The sequence below is a fragment of the Otolemur garnettii genome, unplaced genomic scaffold (genome assembly GCF_000181295.1).
Source record: "Otolemur garnettii isolate 467f Iridium unplaced genomic scaffold, OtoGar3 scaffold00019, whole genome shotgun sequence".
Classification (NCBI taxonomy): Eukaryota; Metazoa; Chordata; class Mammalia; order Primates; family Galagidae; genus Otolemur; species Otolemur garnettii.
The window spans coordinates 1,485,060-1,501,016 of NW_003852414.1; the positions used below are offsets into that span (position 1 = coordinate 1,485,060).

A 15,957-nucleotide genomic window follows, 5' to 3' on the forward strand; every position below is an offset into this window, starting at 1 on the left:
GGATAACTTTAATAATCCTAACAGTGAAGGAAAAGGGCAGTAAAATATCATTCCTATTTCTTGTGGGGTTTCAAGTATTTCCTCTGACACAGTTCCTGCCAGGTTAAAATGTAATGAGACTTGCAGAGAGCAAGTGATTTTCCTAAGAAAATACAAGCCATGAAGTCAGGGAGAGGAGAGCAATGACGTGCTTTGGTGTCCCTGGTCAGAGGGTTAACTCAAGACCAGCTGCACTGGTCCTGGCCTGGAAACGGCCCCAGCTGTCATCCCAAGCATCCCAAAACTAAGGGTAGAGGGGCCAAGGGCTTTCATCTTCCAGGGGCCACACGCTCAAGCTTTCAAACTATTTAACAATTTCCAAACAGAATAAAAAGTATTCGGTTATAAGGATTTTAATTTTAGGGTATCTCAGGGCTCCAAATACCATCTGATCATTAGGTCATCTGTTGACTGTCAGGACTAGAAGATTCATTAAATGTAAACTTCTTTTCAACTGACACCTCATGTCACTAAAAAGATGAAATAACTAGAATCTTTCCAAGAGAAAGTCTCCTTGCCCTGGCGCTGGTTCTCTGTTTCGGCTTTTGTTTTGAACTGCTCCTCTCAGGGTGTGGCAGGGGGAAGAAGCTTCGACAGACACCTTCCGCCGTGCAGCAACACCCAACAGCTGATGGTGTCCTGGGATGGAGACAGCTTCAAACCTCCACAGTGCCTCTGAAAGCACTGAAGAAGCACTGTGTATGTCCACAGGAAAGTGAATTCTAATTAGTGACTTCTGATAAACACCTATGTGCTGGAAAATTCTGAGTTATTAGCCAAAATACTGATTTAGTTGCTCCAAGAAAAAGTGGTATGCTTTTGCACGTGGGCATAGCATGTGTGTGTGTGTGTGTGTGTGAGAGAGAGAGAGAGAGAGAAAGGGGGCCGGGGGAGGGGGAGAGACAGACAGACACCATCTTAGGTCTCCATCTTTGCTAATAAGCCACACAGCAATGTTGTGCACTCAGCACAGTGGCTAAGCAGACAAATGTTGGAGCTACAAATCCTGACTCGGCCAACACCAGCCTTGGGATCTGGGCAAGTTCCTTAGCCTTCCCTCTCTACCCCTCAGTTTCCTTATATGTAAAACAGAGATGAAAATGACAGACCCTGTCTCATGGGGTCATTATAAGGAGGACAGAAATGACTATTTCTAAGTGCTTTGAGCAGGGCTAGCATGCAGGAAACACTACACATCAGTGCTAATTAAGTAACAAAGGCATCAAACATGTCAAAAAGTGATAGAAATGCTCTTTATGCCTAATATCTGTAACATTTTAGAATATGAAAAAAATGTCTAAGACAATGCTTTACTTGGGAAGAACGGGCTTAACATCATAGGCAGCCCAGAAAGATTGTCCCAAAGTAACAGGTGTCTTGGTGAGAGAGCAGACACTACAGAGGCAACCCCAAACTCTGGGTACGGGGCGGGGGGGCAGAGAACAGTTGGATGAGTAAGAAGCCCAATTATTCAATTATTTCTAACAAAATAAAATGTAAATCTTTGAAATACATTTTTACAAACTAAGTTATAAATATATAGAATAACTGAATCTTAGAGCTTGACAGAAACAAGATCATCTAAACAGCTATTCACATAATGTTTATGGTATAAAACCCTCTGTGACCTACCTCAAGGTGCACTAACACACACAAATTGCTAGACTATATATTGAAGATGATTTTAAAGAGTTGTGATTCGTCCCAAATAATGAGATTGTCTCCTTAGATAACTCCACTGCTGATGCCTCTCAGCTAGGAAGACACACAGACACACAAGTTTGAGTGCGTGCACACACAAAGTGCGCTCCCATCTTCTCAGGCCCACCCCGTCACCTCACCCTGCATAAGGAGAGCACCTTTTCTTTTTTGTCACAGAGACACCAGAGGCCATAGGCAGTGGCCACTCACCTTCTTGCTTTTTCCTCCCTGGCAAGAGAGGAGGTGGTCATCCCTCCCCTCCCCTGGAAGGGAAGCCTTAACCTTCTCCCACCAGGCCTGCTTTCTAAACTGACTCCTACTTCACACCCCTCCCCATTCGCAAAGCACTCCAAGTCTGCTGTACTTCTCAGTCCTCAGTTACTCTGGCATTTGACCTGACAGTCTTTCTCCCTGGGGTCCTCCTAGCGTCCCCTACCTTTCTGGCCATTCAGTCTCAGCCCCTTCTGGAGACTCTGCTTCTCTAAACTTCCTTCGATGTGACGTGACTTCCTTTTCTTTCTTGACACTCTTTCCCTGGGGATTCTCAACCACTCCTAGTAATTCAAATTCCTTCTGATCACTGATGAGGACCAATCTCTCCTCTCTGACCCCAACTTCTCTTCTGAACTTACCACTGTGTGGTCAACTTCTCTAACTGGATGTTCCCCATGAGCACTTCAAATGCCAAACTATTTGTTTCTCTGATCAACAGCCATGGCTTAAAATCAGAAATTATAAAACATTGTCAAATCTTCTGTCTTGCCTTCTTTGGTCCCCTTACATCAAGTGCTACTGATTCTATGGCCAGGTATTTCAACATCACCCTTTCCTCTATGTGCCTCTAGCCATTAGCCCGTATATGAACAGCTGCCAGGAATTCTCATCTGTGTTACTGCAGTCATCGCCCTGCCTCCAGGCTCATCCCTTTCCTAAACATTCTTCCTCTGATACTACTGTCATCCTTCTACAAAGCAAATGAGATCATGTCACCTCCCAGCCTGTATGACTCAGAGGTTCTCCACTGGGGACATCCATCATCTCCATCTCTCCAGGTTCACTGCTCCCTTTCTCCTTCCATGTACCCTGCACTTAAGACATAATTCAAAGGTGACAAGAACAACCACCACTCGCCATCACACCTGGCCCACACATTCTGAGTTACTCTCCATGTACTTGTTTACAGCTCACAAATATACTCTGCAAAGCAGGTAGAGTCCCTATTCTACAGGTAAGTCAATGGAGGTCAGAGAAATGCAGCAACGTCTCCAAATCTAAGACGCCAGAGCTTAGAGCCCCATCTGTCCAACTCCGGGTCCAGCCTTCCTCCCTGGGGTTCTCCCACTCCTGGGTGTGTAACGCACCAAAGGCCTTTCCTTTCCTTCCCTGACTCCACTGACCCTGCAGCACTGCTGGCAGTCCTCCTCCAGGATGCCTTCTGCCACTAGACCTGTTGGGGCCAGACACCTGTCCCACAGGCTCTGGACCCATGTTCACCCTTCACAGCACCCACCACACTGTACTGCCATTTTCAAGGGTCAGACTGCAGGTGTCTCCGAGGTATACACTGAGATAACACACACTTGAATCAGATGGTAAGCAGCTCCATCCTTGGGACCAGAGTGCTCACACCACTGCCACCAGCCTCGGGAAGTCTAGCTCCACGATGGCAGTGCCATGGCATGGCAGAAAGGAGTATGTCATATGGTGAGAGGCTAGCAAATGGGAGGTCATGGCAGGGGCTTGTGCCAGTGGGCAGTGAAATGCTGAAGTAGGGCAGGGCTGGCAGAACACAGGAGCTATTGATCAGAGGGTCAAGATGCCCTTGATAGGTGAGGATGGATGGAGTGTGGGGGGGGCAGAGGCCTAACCCTCAGGCACAGCTCTGCTGCTGATCAGCTGAGTGTAGTTGGGCCAGCTACTTATGGAGGATAATCACAAGTCCTGGCTTGCTGAGGACAGACCTAGCTTGCCCCTATTGTCATGGAATAACCAATAATAGCAACCTCTTTCACATGCACAAGTGTCCAGTTTGGGCAATAAATTATAATTTATAAGTCTATCACCTTAGGCTTAACCTCTCTAAGCTTCAATGATTTTATCCATAAAATACAGACAGCAGAATCTACCACTCATTGCGGTGCTGTGAGGAGTAATACTTGTGGAGTGCTGAGCACATAAACGTGCTTGATAAATAGTAAGTCACTAACAACACTGAGAGTCTCTGTGTTTAACTTCCCGTCTGCAATGACTGGACAAGACTGTCCTCCTTGTACGGAGTAACACCTGTAACACGCTTGGCACAGATGTGCTCAGTAAGTACTAAATCACTAAATACATTGACAGTCTCTGTGCTTTAACTTCCTGTCTGCAATGACTGGATAAAACTGTCCTACTTCTTCTTAGAGTTTGGTGGGATTGAATAAAAACCTAGCATTAAAAACTGTGAGGTAGCCAGGCATGGTGGCTCACACCTGTAATCCTAGCACTTGGGAGGTCGAGGTGGGTGGACCGCCTGAGCTCACAGGTTTGAGACCAGCCTGAGCCAGAGCAAGACCTCATCTCTAAAAATTAGCCAGGGGTTGTGGCAGACACCTGTAGTCCCAGCTGCTTGGGAGGATGAGGCAAGAGGATCACTTCAGCAAGAGTTTGAGATCGCTGTGAGCTATGATGACACAGCACTCCACCAAGGGTGACTAAGTGAGACTCTGTTTCAAAAAAAACCACAACTGTGAGGTAATATTTATTATTAGAGGAAAGAAGAGGTAACATTTGTTTTTGAAAAAGTGATGTAAATAAAATCTCTAAAAATGAGAGCCCAGTAAATTTTTTCTTTTCTTTCCTTTTTTCCTTTTCTTTTCTTCTTCTTCTTCTTTTTTTTTTTTTTGAGATAGAGTCTCACTATGTCACCCTTGGGAGAGTGCCAAAACGTCACAGCTCACAGCAACCTCCAACTCTTGGGCTTAAGCGATTCTCCTGCCTCAGCCTCCCAAGTAGCTGGGACTACAGGCCCCCACCACAATGCCCGGCTATTTTTTGGTTATAGTTGTCATTATTGTTTGGCAAGCTGGGCTGAATTCAAACCCGCCAGCTCTGGTGTATGTGGCTGGTACTCTAGCTGCTGAGCTACAGGCACTGAGCCCTGCAATTTTTTCCAATATTAATTCCAAGGCGTGCTAACTGTGACCTTAGCAGAGAAGGCAAGACTGCAGCTTCCTGTGGGCAGAGAAAGAAGCTTGCACTAGCATTCCTTCACGATGAGTTAACTGAAGGCCTGCCATGTGCACAACTTCACAGGGCAAGTGCAAGGGGCGTGGAGAAAGGCTGGGCTGCTGGCTGGCAACCTGCCCCCTGCTGAACACCGCTGCCACGCAGTCTCCAGGAAACCACCAAGAATACTCAGTTTGCAAATGTATCTCTTCCTGATTCACAGGGCTAATACAGGCTGAACTCCAAACATTCTGCGGAATTCTGAGCACTTACATGATAGGGCAGGTGTGTTCACTGTCAGGAGAGCCCCACACGCAGAAGTCAGGAAAGCACCCTCATCATCTTCCCAATACGCCAGGGGCCACAGAGATACAGAGATAAAAACCAAAGAAAAACCCCTCTCTCTGGCCTCCAGATGCTCACAAACCAATATTCCATGGAAAGGAAAGAAAGAATGAACAGCTTTAGCAGGATCCGTTTTTTATTGCGAGGAACGGCTAAAAGGCAGAAAAGGCAAATAGCCATGGGATTAAGCAAGTACATAAAATCACTCTCCATGAAAGCAGGAAAAAAAACCCCAACTGTAGATCTCAAGAACAAAAACTAGAATAATGCTAATTTTGAGGTAGAATTCTTTAAAATCATGACATTCATAATTTACTTCAACCCCAGCTCAAATCTTGGCTTCTTTATGGCGCCCTGCATTGACTCTCTGGTGAAAAGTACTTTTTAAAATAGTTCTGGCTCTAAGGCAAAGTCCAGACGAACAACTCTTCAGTCTGGCCCCTGTGAGGAGAGAGGCTGTGGGCAGGGACGCTCAGCCACACACTCTCTCAGGGAGCTTCTGCACAGCAACTAGCACAGGCTTTATTACTGCCTGAGTTCCTTCTATAGCTGTAAAAGAAAAGAAGGCTCACTTCCCGAAATAATAAATTTCTACTATTACTTTAGGTTTTGAATGCAAAGTGCATATATATTCCTAGCTGTGGATTTCAGGTAGGCTGGAATAAGAAATAAGCTTATTCTAGAATGCTGAGGGTAAGGTCAGATGGATGTTTACTCAAGCAGAGGTTTCAAACCTTTTAATTTACTCTATAAAAAGACTCAAAAATGGGTTAGACTTACCCTGGAATGTAAGAAATTCAAGTATTTTTCCTACTCTGCCAGTGCTCACTCTTTACTTCTTATTAGTAAATAGCTGTAGAAATTTAAATATGCCAAGTCTTTGCACAAGGCCATTCCCACTGCCACTGGTAACTATCCAGTGAGACAGGCCAGGCGAGTGGCATCACTCCTCTGTGAAGGTGACTTAACTAAGCACTCTACCAAGTGGCACCACACTTTGGTATTGCATGGCAGGGAAGTATCCAAAGAGTCAGAATCCAGGCCACTTGACTCCTGATAAAGTGTCCTTGCTACACCATCTTGTTCTTGAGTAACACATCTCCACATTTTTCTAAAAAAATAGTTATATTAGTCAAAATTTTACTGGTTCCAATAAGTCATTTCTTCGCTTGGGAAAAGTTTAATAAAATTAAAAACCAAAGGAAGTAAAGAAAAATTAAGAACGGGCTTTGAAAAAAATATCTTATTGCTAATCAGAGTTAAGAAATCTTATTTATAGAATCATGAACAAGTAAAATATTAAAAACCTAAGACCAGCTACTTTGAAAAACAGTTGGCAAGCCCCGAGAGTATAAAATGTAGTTATTGTATTCTGTGACCTAGTAATTCTCCTCCTAGGTATATGCCCCAAGGGAAATGCAAACATGTGCCTGCCCACACAAACACTCGTACAGTAAGGGTCACAGCACGCAATCCATGACAGCCAAAAGGGGCAGCCCAAGTGTCCTGTCCATCCATCGATGAAGAGGTAAGCAAAATGTGGTGTCCCCGTAAGTGGAATATTATGCGGCCATAAGAAAGAATGAGGCTCCGATACACGCTACAACATTGATGAACCTTAGAAACATCATGGTAAGTGAAAGAAGCCTATCACCAAAGGGCCCTTACTATGTGAGTCTAAGTGTATGCACTGTCCAGAACGGATGGTGCCACAGGGACAGACGGAAGGCCAGGGGCTGCAGGAGTGGAGGGAACGACTGCCACTGGGTATGAGGTTTCTTGTGGGGTGAGGAATATGTTCCAAAACTGACTGTAGTAAAGACTACAACTCTAGTTACACTAAAAACCTTCAAGAGAGTGAATTTTATAATATGTAAATTACATATCAATTAAAGCTAGTTTTTTTCCTAAGGAAGTTTTTCATAAGGAAAAACTAGTCAAAGACCAAAGTAAATTAAAAACAAAAAAAAAAGCCCTAGGTTTAGAATGGAACTGAAAGTTTAAGGTTTTAATATGAATTCATGATTTCTGAATGGGTTTCCTAACGATGCCTGCTGACTGGCCTAGAGGCAGTCGCACCCCAGCAGCAATGAGCAGACATGGAGCCCATGCACTGGCTCCTAACACTGCTTGTCCACTACTTGCCACTAAAAGGAATCTGGTTCCCTGGAGAAAGGCGATTTCAAGGTTGAGGCAGGGGAGGTACAAATTGAACCAGGGATATCTTACTGTACCAAAAAGCAAAGGGGTGCTCAAAAAGGGGGGCAAGCGATTGTCACAAGAACAAAGAACCACCCTACAACACAGAGCCAGCCTGGAAAGATTGCCACAATCCAAATCTAGACAATGTGAGCATCCAAATACTTAAGGACAGGAATGAACTATATGTCATTGGAAAAAACCCTCAAAAATCTCTGAGTCTATACTGAAGATGGATGGATAGACGGACGGATGGACAGAGAGACAACGAGATGGAGAGAGAAGGCTCTCCCTTAAGCAGAATGCCAACAGACATGTGGAGAAAGTGGTAGGGTTACCATTTGTTTTTTTTTTTTTCTTTGAGACAGAGCCTCAAGCTGTCCCCCTGGGTAGAGTGCAGTGGCAGCACAGCTCACAGCAACCTCCAAATCCTGGGCTCAAGTGAGTCTCCTGCCTCTGCCTCCCAAGTATCTGGGACCAGGCGTCCGCCACAACACCCGGCTATTTTTTGTTGCAGCCGGCTATTTTTTGGTTGCACCCATCATTGTTGTTTGGCGGGCCTGGGCTGGATTCGAACCCACCATCTTAGGTGTATGTGGCTGGCACCTTAGCCTCTTGAGCCACAGGCACTGAGCCAAAAATTACCATTTGTAACCAAAACAATAAAGACTGGCCCAGGCAAGCATGATCAACAGACATTAACTCTGGGGTGGGGATAAAGAGCAGGGTACTTGCATGGTCTACCCAAGGAGGGCCTATCCCTTGCAAAGGGAAAACCAGTAAATACGCAGTGGAGAATCCAGACAGTATCTTGCCTAGGGATCAAATCTCTAACACCAACGAGGGTCAGAAGGATGTTGTGTGCATCCTGATTTGATACCCTCAAAAGGGAGCAAAGAAGCTTTCTATAACACACTCAGGCTGTGCGTGCTGAACTGAATCCTTCAGACAAATCCCAAACGAGAAATGTTCTGTTAAAATAACAACTGGCCACATATTCTCAACAATGCCAACATCATGCAAGACCAAGAAAGGATGAGGATCCGCTCCAGGCTACGGGACTTCAGGGGCCTTGACAACCAGAAGCCAAGTGTCGTCCTGGACTGAAACTGGCAGCAGAGAAAAGCGTGCTGTGGAGGACGTGATGGGCTCCCCGGCACAACCGCAGTGTGGAAAGTTCATCCTAAAGAACTGTACCAATGTTAAATTCTTGATTTTAATAACAATACTGTGGTTACACAGAGAAGAGCCTTGGGCAAAGGCAGGATGGAGACAACCTACTCTCAATTCAGAAAAAAATAAGATAAAGATTGAGGATGCAGAGAAAATGACAGAACACTAGTTTAAAACTGGTGAATCTGGGTAAAAGGTATAGGAGAACTTTCTGTATTATTATTACAACTATTTTCTAAATTTGGAATTTTTCAAAATAAAAGCTAAAAACATCAGTATATGGAAAGTCACAGAACAGACAACACAGATGCTACAGTGGGAGGCTCCTCTTCAAGGCTAAGGGAAACCGACTCTAATCTTCTTAAAGGGCTTTTCCGACGAAGTCCCTGCTGCAAACACCATTGGCTCCTTCACAGACTTCCCTTCTTCTCTTCCCATCTCTACTCCTAAAGTCCCTGGATGAGATGAGAAAGCTGAAAACTGAGGAGGTTAAGAGAGCTGTGAAGTGCACAGTGAAGAGCCCCGGGGCCCTGTCGTCTACCCTCAGGCCAAGGTAACCAGAGAACAGCTCCTTTCTCCCCAGGCAGCGGGGTCTGAGCCACGTGAGAACCAGGCAGCAGTCAAGAACGTGTGCTGGTTTATACAGGGGTGAGACCCTAACAGCGTATCTGAGACGCAACTTTAAACACAGCAACTCCCAGGAGGTTTCAGGATCAATCCTGAACTCAGCTTAGGGACCCCTTCACTTGTGCGTCTTACAGGGGCAACGTTAGCTGGCAAAGTGACCTTCCACGAAGGCATGAGGAATCTAATGCCACCTGTTAGCTGCCCTGCATCTGTATGGATAGGGTTCTCAACCTTCCTAATGCCACGACCCTTTTAATACATGTTGGTGACCCCCAACATGAGGAACTGTATTAAAGGGTCATGACATTCGGAAGGTTGGGAACCACTGGTCTAGACCATTACACTGAACATGTGCTACTTCCTTTGTGCCTCTTAACAAGTTGGAAAGTGACGGAAGGAAGAGGGTGAGGGAGGAAAGAGGACAGGGTAAGAAAGGCTTCCACACACGGGAACCACGTGCTCAGGGTTGCCACCCCACACGAAGCTCTCAGCAGTACTAGCATGCGTGTGTGTGTACTACTAACATTTCTGGAGACTGCAGAAAGAAAAGGGGCAGGGGTGGCACATCTCCCAAAAGCAAAAGTAAGGTTAAAGCTGTTTAAATTTCAGTGCCTGAATCTAGCTTACTTCATTCCTTGACTTTTATGGCTTATAGAGAATAGATCCCAATTTACAAGGAATCCTATTTCTATCTCATTCAAAGTTAAAAGGCATAAATCAATTCAAAATAGAACTGTTTAAGAGGAGCAAAAACCATTTAAGTCAGTATTCCCAAAAGGAACTGAACAGAATATACTCCTTGTCTAAATAATTATGAAAAAGTTTTATCATACTCAAAATACTAGAAAGAGTTCCATCAAGTTTTGATAACCAATTTGGAAAAGTAAATAGAATTTACTTAAACTCCAATGGGCAATAACAGCACCAACATATTTTATACAGTGCAGTGCTGTAATTAGGTCTCAAATCACCGTCCCTTCATTACTATGTCCAGTAGGCCTCGAATTATGACCCATTTTTAGGAGATAAGAAAATCAAGACTTTAAGATTTTTCCAAGATCACCTAATTAACAGGTAGTAGTGACAGGACTTGAACTAAGTTCTTTTGGTGCCATGCCTGGCTAACAATGTGACTCTTGCTTAAATGATGAAGCATTCTCTAGTTGCATTACTTTCTCACAGTTTCCAGAACTACCACCAGCCTCGATGTTGAGACAAATCCTTTGATTTTTTTTTGCCTGAGAATGACATCAGTATCACTAGTATCCCCAGTTCAGCTTTCTCATTTCAAAGTGCTTCTACAATAAACAGTTGTAAGGAAAGACAGCTTGGCCATTTTTTCTTAACATTTATTTCTTTTTTTGGATCAATCAGGTATGCCGTCACCAAGTGGCAAGCGGAAGTCACAGAAAAATTAGGCTAAAGTAAAAAACATGAGTTTTCCCTAAGTTTCAAGAGTGATTCTGAACTCCAGCCACATACAAAGTCACCCACAATCTATAATCAGAGATGTCACAATTTAATTAAAAGATTCATTAAAGCAGCTAACCTTTAAAAAAAAAAAAAAAGCAAAACCAAAACCTCAGCAAATTTTAAATAAAGTACAAACTTTAAATAAAGCCCTTTATATATGCCTTTTAAAAAATACCTGCGTATCTTTCTTTCATATGTATTAAATTATCCTACAACTATTAATTCTAATTACATCTAGAATATAGGTGCTGATTAGAATATTAATCTTTATAATTCGCCCTGATTTAACATGCTATTGAAACTCCCATCCTTATTCTCAAACGGCTTCAAGTTTTAAAACCTGTAATAATTCTGTGCCAAGCAGCCTCCCTTCACGTAATCCTTCAAGTTGCTCTAGACCACCCTAGCCAGTTAAAGGCCTATCTCTTTTTCTAGCCTGGGTTCCATTCTCTACTGCCCCTTTTTCCGGGTCAAAGTTTACTCTTTTCACTTGCTACTATGTGTCCTGTGCTGGGAGCCAGGAAATCTTTACTTTTCTGCATCTGGAGGGGTTACTTCCCCTGCAGTTAGTATTGGCCTAAGGGTAGAGTTAGCCACCCCCCACCCACCTCCCTGAGATGCCTTATCTACATCCACTGCTTTCATTTCTAAGTAACAATCTCTTTGTAGATTACTTCAGCAACAGGTACAAAGTAGTTTCTTCAGAAACTTGAAGGAAAATTACAGAAACATCTCCAAGAGTCTTATATACAAGGGCAAAGAATAACTATCATTCCAGAGTTCAACAAATTGAGATTGATATTCAGAAATCAGTCCCACAGACTGTCCTACAGAAACTGCCCTATAAATGCCATCTCTAACCTCCGCTGCTCGGAACCTGATGTCACTAGCTGAGGAGCACACAGAAGGAGCTAAGAGGGGCCTCACAGCCAGACTACCTGCTCCTCACCTGGGCTCGACTGTCTACCTGGCTACCTTCTTTGTGCCTCGGTTTCCTCATCTGCAAAGCAGGAATGCTAAGTTGTTCCTACCCAGCATGTCTACTGTGCTAACTGCCTGAGCAGGTCCATTACACCAATTAGAACAGAGCTTGGTACACACATTCTAAAGCACTTAACAGACACTAATTATTATCATTCCTTGTCCTTCCTCCACTGTTCAAACTTATTACACCCAAGTCTCAAAACCTGAGAGGCGCAGTTGATTTATTAGCCTAAATGAGTCTGCAGGTAATTTACTCAAATTAGATTTCAGCTGGTGGGACTGGCACGCTCCAGCAGCTTTTCCCAGCATGGGCAGGACTGATGCGCTCGTTTACAGCTAGGTCTGGCACAGTTTGGAGGGTCATGCTGTTTGTTACAGGGTCATCTGTTCCATGAGACACTTAGTGCGGAGATGGCTTTTACATAAGAACAGGTGCATCTGAGTAGATATCAACAACTGTGATTTAACTGTTCGGGTGAGAAGATGACATTTTACAGAGGTTTAAAGGTTGGGCCGTTATTAGACACGGCCTGCCATTCTAATCCATGTGGCAGGTCCCACAGATGTGTACTCCACATGTGGCATGTGTCAGGACTTTGCAGGACACAGAGTGTGAGGTTAAGTGGGGAACACGTAGAAACCGCTGTGCAGGTTGGGGCTCTGAGGGCACAGCCCTTCTCAGCCATGGTCAGAACAGAGTGGCAGGGACAATCCAACTCCTATGCCCCTCTGTTTAACACGCCTTCAACGGAGCTGCGACAGGCAGGGAAGACGGCTTGGCTGCGGCTGCGGCTGCGGCTCTTCCCTCTCCCCTGCAAGCTCCCTGGCATATGTGTAACGAGAGGGAAAATGTTCAAGGGCACCCGGAAGGCAAAGGAACGGAAGCAAGGATTTAGGCAGTTAGTTCCAGTCACTCAAGTTTCCATATCCAGGTATACGCTGCCTTCAAAAAAAAGAAAACATGGCCATTTTCATATTTTCCTCATAACTGAAATTGCACAGATGCTTTAGACTGATGCTTCAAATAAAGCAGTCAGGGGAGAAATCATGGATTGTTCTAAGAATCCGATAAAAACTATAAACCCTCTGATCTCTACAAAAACTGTATATGCATGTAGATACCAACACTGACCAGAGACATCGCCAGTCTTCTACGGGCTGAGCCTGGTGCCCCTCGAGTGTGTGGGCTCCACTTACAAATCTATTACCAGCTGCATTTGTCCAAATTTTCAAAGTGCAAGGAATACAATATACAGCTTTAGGGCCAAGTACTTTTAAGATCAGAAATATTCATAAGCAGTCTAAAAATTCTGAGAAAGACCTTTGTATGGTCAAATACATTATTCCTATTTTCAGTATATGAGGATTTATAGCATACTTATTTTGAAAATGTGCCTTCTTCATTATTCCATGCCTCTTGGAGATCGTTTTCTTTCCTAAAGGGCCATGTATTTAGAAAGAGAAGGAGGGGTGGCTGTAACCTGCCCAGTGGCAGGGTTTGCTGTGGGGTTCAGAGTGGGGGCTGGAGCTACACCTGAGCTCAAGGAAGAAGAAGAAAGTCACTCAATGGAGCACCTCACACCTGGCCCAGGGCAGGAGAGACAGCTCAGCGAGGCCAAACTGACCACATGTGAATTTTTAAAACTCCTTTTAAAATTCAAGTGTTATTAAGTTTATCCTCTTTCTTAGAGCAACAAAAGAACAAGCCGTCGCTACTGGACCCACAGACAACAACTGGGGAGGGGAGAGTGTGGAGGCAGACAGCCTCATGGGAACCAACATGTGTTCACTGAAATGGAACTAAGATACAAGAAAAAAGTAATTTCAGGTGAAGGGAGAGGAAGGAAAGGATTAGAAATTAAGAAGAAGCGGCCATCAGGACCACCGGCGGGGGGGCTTGTTGTGGCATTGTTCACGCACATCCTCCCACGAACAGCAGCAGCCTGGGGCTTCTGGGGAAACATTTGGGACCCTGGATAAATACCAAAGTGGTGTCTGTCCAATAATAAACCAAACGACATGGAAATACATTGCAACGTTCTTCACTTTCTTCCAAGTATCGACAGAACACACGAACCATTTTCATCCATCACAGACACAGTTATTTAAGCTCTTTACACTGCACAGTCATCATGAAAACACAGGGAGACAGCTTCACTTACATGGTTAATGAAGAGACTCTTGCGTTTTTCTCTCACTGTGAAAACAAAAGATGCAACAGAAATGTTACACGCCTGCGTGCCAACCCCTGGCAGGTTGCTGAGGACGGGCCTCTGTGTCATGGTCCCATCCTTCCACCAACCAGTGTTCCCAGTTGTTTATTTACCAAATCTAAGAATAGGGGACCTGCACGAATGCAGATTCGACTGTTGGCTAACAGTGGGGAAATATACATCCACTTAAACAACAGCACCCAACAAAATAACTGCAGCTGAAAGCAATTAAGAGGTAACCGATTCCATTAACTGAGTAAAAGATTAATTAGTAAATCTCAAAAATGCACATGCACCCATTACTTTAATATGATTAACAAATAATAAAACTACTTTGAACCTAGTTAGACCCATAAATGTTCACAGTATACAGGGGAAGTACAAACATAATAGCACTGAGATACAGGAAGATGTGCACAGAAGTGTTACTTATCACAGAAATAAGCTGCTTTTTGGGCTGGGTAGTGGCCTAAACTATTTGGGTGTTTGTCCATGAGGCCCCTGGAACATCTTGGAGCAGCTCCCTGCCATGTACCCAGGGAGGCCGACAGAGCTCATTGCTACTGGGCTATCTACGGAGGTTGTGTCTCACACTGCTGTCTCCAGGAGCGGCCTGCACTGAGCAGCCCGGCCCCATGGCGCCCAGCCTGAGAGAGGGAAAAGGGTATCAGGGAACCCAAGGAGACTGTAACAACCTAGTACAATTAAATTCTGCATTTTCTTTCCTGAAGACTCTATTTTGTGGGTGTGACACATTTATTAATTTCTGTAGACAACATAAAGAATAGGTTTCCTTCCAGGAGATGACATCATAGGAAATCAATAATGCTGCATCGGGCACCTAAAAGGCAGTATGCAAATCTGGCTTATCATCCGAAGAGGGTTTTCCCTGCAGTCCACTCCCAAAACAGATCCCTACAGATGTCAAAAGCCCACCAGCTGATCTACTGGAGCACCTTGGGAATTATTTTCCTGAGGCTGGTTTGCTGTTCTTAGATCCACAGGGAAGCATTTCTCTGTTCCACAGAAGACCTACCCTCTCTGGGACATCTGCTTTCCCCATTGCTATCTCAAAGATACCTGAAATACAAGAGTAAACATTAGTCTGAGGCAACTGCTGGGTGCCATTAAGAGAGACTGATGGGTAGAAGGTGCCTATACCAAGCCATCAGATGGGTCTGTAAGCAGGTGCTACTAGCCTGCTCCTGCCACAGGACAAAAGGCAAGTGCCACAGGCAGAGAGGTTGGGGCCCCGGCCATGCCTAAGGCCAGACCAGCAGAGCACTAGGGCACTGCTGGCAGTGCTGGACTGGGTTTGCTACACAGGGAGAAGAGTGGCAGGATTACTCGGACCTGACTCCACGCGAGCGTCCTCGTGTGGACCAGAACAAAAGGAAAAAATCACCCTGACAGCTCAGAACAGCCCCTGCCTCCAGCAGATGACAGACATCCATGTCCCAAGAAATAGCAGAGCTTCTTACATGGGAACTATTGAGAAAACTAAGAATTATTCAGACATAGAAGAGTGGGCTGAAAGATATACCCCTCAGCAGTTTTCACTGAAAGGTTTACCAAGAGAGCTTTGAAACAATGACAAAACCCACAATATACAAACGGGAACACTGTTAAAACGTATGCTATGCTATTCTTTACATCGCCTACGAGGATCAACCTGGGGAGAAATCCGACCATTCCACCAACTCCAACTGGCTGCCATCAGAGTGGTAAAAAACAAAGGTTTACTAGGATGTGACAAAACACAGAAGGGGAAGTCACCCAAATCTATTGCAGAATCTCTTAGGCATTCACTGCTTTTATATAAATGAACACCTACATACTGTTCTGTTTCCTTCAGAAGGTTGGGGCCTACTGAATCTGAAAGTTAGGGCTCCCAGCCCCCCCCGGAGCAGGTGCCCCTTCCCTGTAGGGTTTTGTAAACAGCCCTCCTGAGGGGGCCTCTGCAACCTGAGAGGCTTTCCCACACAGGCACACCTAT

The 15,957-nt window shown here is 44.7% G+C and overlaps 1 protein-coding gene across 1 annotated transcript in view; it reads right to left on the reverse strand.

Annotated features, from left to right (window-relative positions):
- CCNY (cyclin Y) overlaps positions 1-15,957 on the reverse strand; it is a 200,691-nt gene that overhangs the window by 40,639 nt on the left and 144,095 nt on the right. The window contains exon 3 of the mRNA XM_003786708.3: positions 13,911-13,945. Within this exon, the coding sequence (XP_003786756.1) occupies positions 13,911-13,945 (35 nt within the window). The remainder of the gene's footprint in view (positions 1-13,910; positions 13,946-15,957) is intronic.